This window comes from Corella eumyota, chromosome 5 (assembly GCF_963082875.1).
Source record: "Corella eumyota chromosome 5, kaCorEumy4.1, whole genome shotgun sequence".
Taxonomy (NCBI): domain Eukaryota; kingdom Metazoa; phylum Chordata; class Ascidiacea; order Phlebobranchia; family Corellidae; genus Corella; species Corella eumyota.
The window spans coordinates 14282510-14288703 of NC_137494.1; the positions used below are offsets into that span (position 1 = coordinate 14282510).

General features: G+C 23.0%; 1 protein-coding gene across 1 annotated transcript; it reads left to right on the forward strand.

Annotated features, from left to right (window-relative positions):
• Positions 1 to 543: 543 nt before the first annotated feature.
• On the forward strand, positions 544 to 5920 carry LOC145751835 (ras-related protein Rab-27A-like). The gene is made up of 7 exons (XM_082567954.1): positions 544 to 688; positions 763 to 860; positions 1539 to 1618; positions 2761 to 2864; positions 3375 to 3498; positions 3983 to 4066; positions 4579 to 5920. The coding sequence occupies exons 1-7, from the start codon at positions 619 to 621 to the stop codon at positions 4694 to 4696; spliced, it is 678 nt and encodes a 225-aa protein (XP_082424080.1). The 5' UTR covers positions 544 to 618; the 3' UTR covers positions 4697 to 5920.
• The last annotated feature ends 274 nt before the right edge of the window (positions 5921 to 6194 follow it).

Below are 6194 nucleotides of genomic sequence, written 5' to 3' on the forward strand. Positions count from 1 at the left end.
GAAATTTAAGGGAATGGAAAATAAAGTAACGAAAATGGAAGAAACGGAAAATAAAGAAACCAAAAATGAAGGAATGAAAAATAAAATTGATACTACGACAGAAAGAAAGTAAAATGTCAAACATAAGATCTACGTGATTTTTTTTACATTGTTTTAACTTAAAAATTGCTCTTACAAACTGTTGATAAAAGCAATCAACACTAATAGAAATTTTAAAACGTTTTTTTTGCAAATAAAATATTTACCTTTACGTTTAAGATTTATAACAAATGGATAATCGCTTTTAGAAAGGGGATAAACGCATTATTTATGACATACTATTACTAAAATTTAACGTCATTTGCAAACACTGGTCACATTAAGTTACATTTCTTATTTTGTTTGCTGTGTATACATCAACGTAAAATTTTACAACGATGCTTTTAAATGTAAAGAGGAGGCATGGATTTTAAAGCATTAGCTTGCTGTTATTATCTAGTTAATACTAATTTTAAATAACGACTAGTGATAGTAATTTTCTAAATATTTAAAAAAATAGTTTTTTGCAGATATTACCACTTCGACAATTTCTAAAAATAAAAAAAATTGTTTAATTAAGTAAATTAGCAAGATCGGAAGATGGCAAGTTCTAATGATTCTACTACAGATTATGATTATTTAATTAAATTTCTGGCATTAGGAGATTCAGGTGAATATTAAATTAAAATATAAATATTTTTTTTTTAATTTTAAACTAAATAAAAAAATTTACACTTTTTGTAGGTGTTGGAAAAACGTCGTTTTTATATCAATATACAGATGGTTCATTTGAAAGTAAATTTGTAACAACTGTTGGAATTGACTTCAGGGAAAAAAGAGTAGTATGTTAATTTTTTGTTTATTTAAATGTGAAATTTTTCTCTTAATGTCGTTATTATTACTAATAGCCTGCCCCACAGTTTTAATTATATGTCAGTCTGGAAAGTAGGGCAGCATGCACGCACAACATTTTTTTTGTTTGAAAATATGCACGACTGAAATTTGCATTTGCACGCCTGATGTCTAAAAGACGTAAGTAAATATGCAACATAAATAACGCGTGTACGCGTAGACCGAAAATTTAAGTGCATGTGCGGCAACGCTATTTTTTACGATTGCACGCACGAGATCTCGTCGAAAACTGCCCTAGTTTCCAGACTGGATTATATGGATGCAACTTTCAACTAATATATTTTTCCAATAATTTACAAGCGCACCACAAAAACAGACATTACATAGATTAGCATTTGTTACTCTGGCCCAGTGTAGCATAATGTTTTTATTCTGTTTTTGCATTTTCAAAAATTACTAATATAAAACATTTTTTGTCAACAAAAGAATGAGCAAATAAACAAACAATATTACCAGGTTATAAGCTATAACTGACTGTTATATTTTGGACTGGGTTAAAAATATCAAAAATTGTTTAAAAATAGGTTTTAGAGCCTCTTACATTTAGGTTAAAATAATGTTAAGTTTAGATTGAAAGAATTTTTTGAGTAACATTTTAACTGTTGCAGAGTTATCGACCAACTGGGGTAGATTCTGGTCGACCACAACGAGTTCATTTACAATTATGGGATACAGCAGGACAAGAAAGGTAATTTAAACTATTTTAAACTTATATATTTGTAACGTAGAAAATATAGCAAGTTATTGTAAAATGATACGTTTGTAATTGTAAGGTATTTTTAACGTGATTAAAAAAATGCTTGTAAAAGCTTGTTTTTTTATAAATTATATATAGGTTAATAATGCAGATAATTAAAATTATTTAAAAAACCTACTATAACAAAAAATCTTTATGTATATATATTATACATAATAACTTTTTTTAAATAATGCGGTATTAACCAAAAAGTTAACTTTTACCCAGAGTATCTATAATTTATATTTTTTTACATTGATTTTTTAAAATTTATGATACCGGTATTATATATCAAATTCACACTCTAATATGTACTTTATTGATAACTGTAAATTATATTGCTTATCATACGTTATGGCTTGGCAAATAGAAATTTTTTATCGTGTTGTTTAAGGTTGTTAAGTCTTAACTTGTTTAGAAAGAGGGAGGCATATTTGTTTAGCAACTTTCAGCCTCAGTGCTTCTCTTTAAACTAAGATTAAATAAGCCATGGTTTTTCTATACAGGAATTTATAGGCCTATTAAAAATCTTAATGTTTTGAATTTTTTGAACTTGTATAATGATTTAATAGTTTTGGAATTTCGTGAAAATTTTTGTTCCATGTTAAGAATTGGGTTATTTTTGGCGTATCATACTGTCATTCTTTTAATTCTTTTAAATTTTTAAATGCACTTTTAAATACCTATTTTTTTATTTTAAAATTCCTATTTATTTTTAAAGAACCTACAGCTTTTAACTCTGTTTTGTAGTCAATTCTTTTCCATTTAAATCAAATGATCCATATAAGGAATTTAATAACCAGTAATTAGATCTTAGTTACATGGCAATTTAAAGGCTCAGCTTTCAATCATAGGGCAATTAAATTATTGTCTACTACAATATGTAAAGGAAGTTATATTTAAATGTTTTATACATGAAATGGTTATAAAATAAATATATTAATTACTATGGTAGTTTGTATATTATAAATTTTGGTATGTAATTATTCTCAATTGTTCTTTTATATTGTTTAATAAACATTTAACATAAAAATCTTGACATTAAAAAAAAAAAAAATTAAACTCGTTTTAAAAGATTTTTTTAAAATTTTTAGGTTCCGAAGTTTAACTACTGCCTTCTTTCGAGATGCCATGGGTTTCATCTTATTTTTTGATCTATCTAATGAACAAAGTTTTCTTAATATTCGAAATTGGTTAGGTAAGTGCCATTATTATTAAACTATTTTATAGAGTTTATGGTAATCAATTTATACCGATACTTATGTCATGTTAATATACATTATAACATAACAAAATAATTACTGCTAGGAAGTTAAGTTAATAATGTTTAATACCTAATGTTTAACAAGTATTTATATTAATAGCCTTTTTCCTTTAGTCAAAGATGAGTTTAAACAACATGTTATTTTGACACTTTGTCTGTAGGTTTAAGATACATTTTTGTTTGTTTTGTAAGTGGAAATAGAATAACATATAAGATAGAGTGTTGTATATTTACTATTGCTTTTTATTTGTTTTTGGTCTACTAATTAAAGTTTAACTATAGTATTGTAACAAAACAACAAACATAATTTATGCTACGATTACTTAAACATTCAGAAAAAATGACATAAATTAAGAAAGTTTATATTGAACATATTATATTCTTTAAAAAGATTTTTAAAAAAACTTCTTTACAACTTGTTAAAAAAACTTTTATATTTTTTAGATCAATTAAAACAGCATTCTTACTGTGAAGCACCTGACATAATATTATGTGGAAATAAATGTGATTTGGAAGACTTGAGAGCAGTATCTGAAGAGAGAGCGCAGGAATGTGCTGATAATTACGGGTAATTTTGTTTTAATTAATTCCCAATATCGTAATTAATTATTTGTAATTACAATTTTTCTTATATTGTTAGCGTAAATTTTTAAATATTAATTATGTTGATGTTGTTTATTTAATTTAAGGTTACTTACTTATTTTCTATAATAAAAAATTTTTTTTTTTTAAATAAAATTTTAATTTTTTTTTTTATTCTACTGTAATTCTTTAATCTTATTAAACTTAAATTTATAAATGGCTTTTAAGATGAGTGGTATTTTAAAATAAGTAATCTATTTAAAATGTGTTGTATCAAACTAGTTCTAGTAATTTTATTAATCTTTTCATTTATTATTAATGTAATAAAAAATTTATGTATGTTAATTAAACAATTATTTCTGCTAAGGTGAACATTTATTAAATAATATTTTTAAGTTTTCAATTTATTTTCCAGTTATATTTATTAGACGCTAAGCATTTTATTTTAATTTGTTTTTTTTTTACTAAAGGTTACCTTACCTTGAAACTAGTGCAGCTACTGGTCATAATGTAGATGGTGCTGTATCATTATTACTTGATCTTGTTATGAAAAGGTAAACAAATTGTTTTTCGTATATTTTTTCTTTTTCTTGAAGTTAAATTAAAAAAAAATATTCATTTTTGTAAATTTTTTTTAACAAGATTTATTTTTATAGGCTATATTTTTTTTTAATTTTTTTTAAATATTCCTTTTTTACATTTACTTATAAATTGTTTTACTAAATGTGGGCCAAATGAAAAATGCCAATTTTTTTATAATTTTAAATTTAAATTACCCTTATTTACAAGCTTGGTTGAATTATAATTGATAGTAAATTAGTCTAACTAGATTCTCATTGATTTGCTGTCAATATTTTTCGAAATTTAGTAGAAAAAATTGATTTTGTTGATGTATATTTCAATTAGGGTGTAATTATATGTGTCAGTGTAATGTGTATAATTAATAAAATATTATATATATATTTCACATAATATTATTTATAAAAACTAATTTTCTTTTTTTATTTTTTATAAAAAAAAATTTTCAATATTTTTTTCAAAATTGTCAAATTTTTTTTCTTCCTAGAATGGAAGAAGTTGTTGATAAAACAATGCTCCCAGCTCAACTTGGAGGAACCCCAACTCCCACTAAACTTCAAGATGAAGCTGAGGAGGAAGATCAATCATCCGGATGTGCTTGTTAGAGAAGTATTTAAAAAAGTTGGTTCTATAAAAAGTCTCAGAAAATTTTAAGAGCATTTTTTTAAAATTTTTTTAACTTTTAAAGACTAAGCTCAAAAAATTTAAAATCTCCTAATAATTTTTAAACGAGCATGTTATTTATAAATTTTTTTTAAGCAGAAACAATCCAACAATAAATTCTTCAATTTTTTATTAAAATCCCTTTTTTTATTTTCTGATATCTCAATTTACTAAACTTTTAATATTTGATTTCATATTTAAACAAATAAAGTCACCATAATTGTTTAAATAGTAAAAAGTAATACAAAATCTTTATTATTTCATGCTGCTATTTTCCTAATATTAAGCATTCGAAATTTAACATGTATATTTATATTGGTTGGTGCATATATTTAGAAATAAAACACTTTATCTTAATTAAACTATATTTGGATATATAATTATATATGTAGTTTTTGCATTTTTTGATACCTGCATTTTTTACTTTTTTTATGTATCGCTTTGGTATTGAAATTTTAAAAATATTTTTAATCACCTTGTTGCAAATGCAGTTTAAATTTTAGGTTCTAGTTAAATACATCATTTTTATTTCAATTTGGTACTCAAAAAAAATAATCTTTAATAACAAAATTATGTTTTTTTTAAATACTTCATGTGTTGAAATTTAGAAAGTATTTTAATTTTTATAAATAAGGTACTTTAGTTACTTGGTAGCAATTTTTGTTTATTCATTTTTAAACTTGTCATTGCCCCCTATTTTTTTGCACCCACATTTGAATTTTCAATAACATTTTTTTCCTAATAATGTTTTTATTTTGGACTAAATAGCATTAAGTTTTCAAAGTCTGAAGGATGTTTTTGCACGTTTTTTTTTGTTACTTAAAAAAAATGAAATATTTAATTTGTAGTTTTTTTATCGACCTTCCGAATATATTATATCGTGCAATTTTTAACGAACAGCAATAACATTACCGTTAATTTTATTGTGACAATTTAACCTGTTTTAAAAAACCTTTTTTATTTTAATTTAATGTAAGTTTTCAAAAAATATTCAATAATACTAAACCACTTAATTTTTTAAAAGGAATTTTATTAAGTAAATGTTACTTATTTTTATGTTGCAAATTTTTAATTAGAATTTATATATTTAGCAGTAGCAATATTTTATAACTAATATATAATAGTTGTGCAGTATAAATAATTTGTGCCACATTTTTAAATTAATTTCTGTAATTAATTTATAAATTAATTATAATGAGCTGTAATATTATGTTTTTTGTTATTTTCCGTATATGTATGTAGCAGAGAAAAAATAAAATATAGAAATGCCAAAATTGATTATGTTTTTATATAATTATTTAATTTAAAATTTAAATTTTTTTTATTTTAAAAATAATTTTTGTTTATTAATAATTATTGTTTTTCATTCTTTTTTTATTAGTTCCTTTTAAAATTTTTTTTTTGTCAACAGTTTATTTTCCGCTATTTGAAAAATGTTAA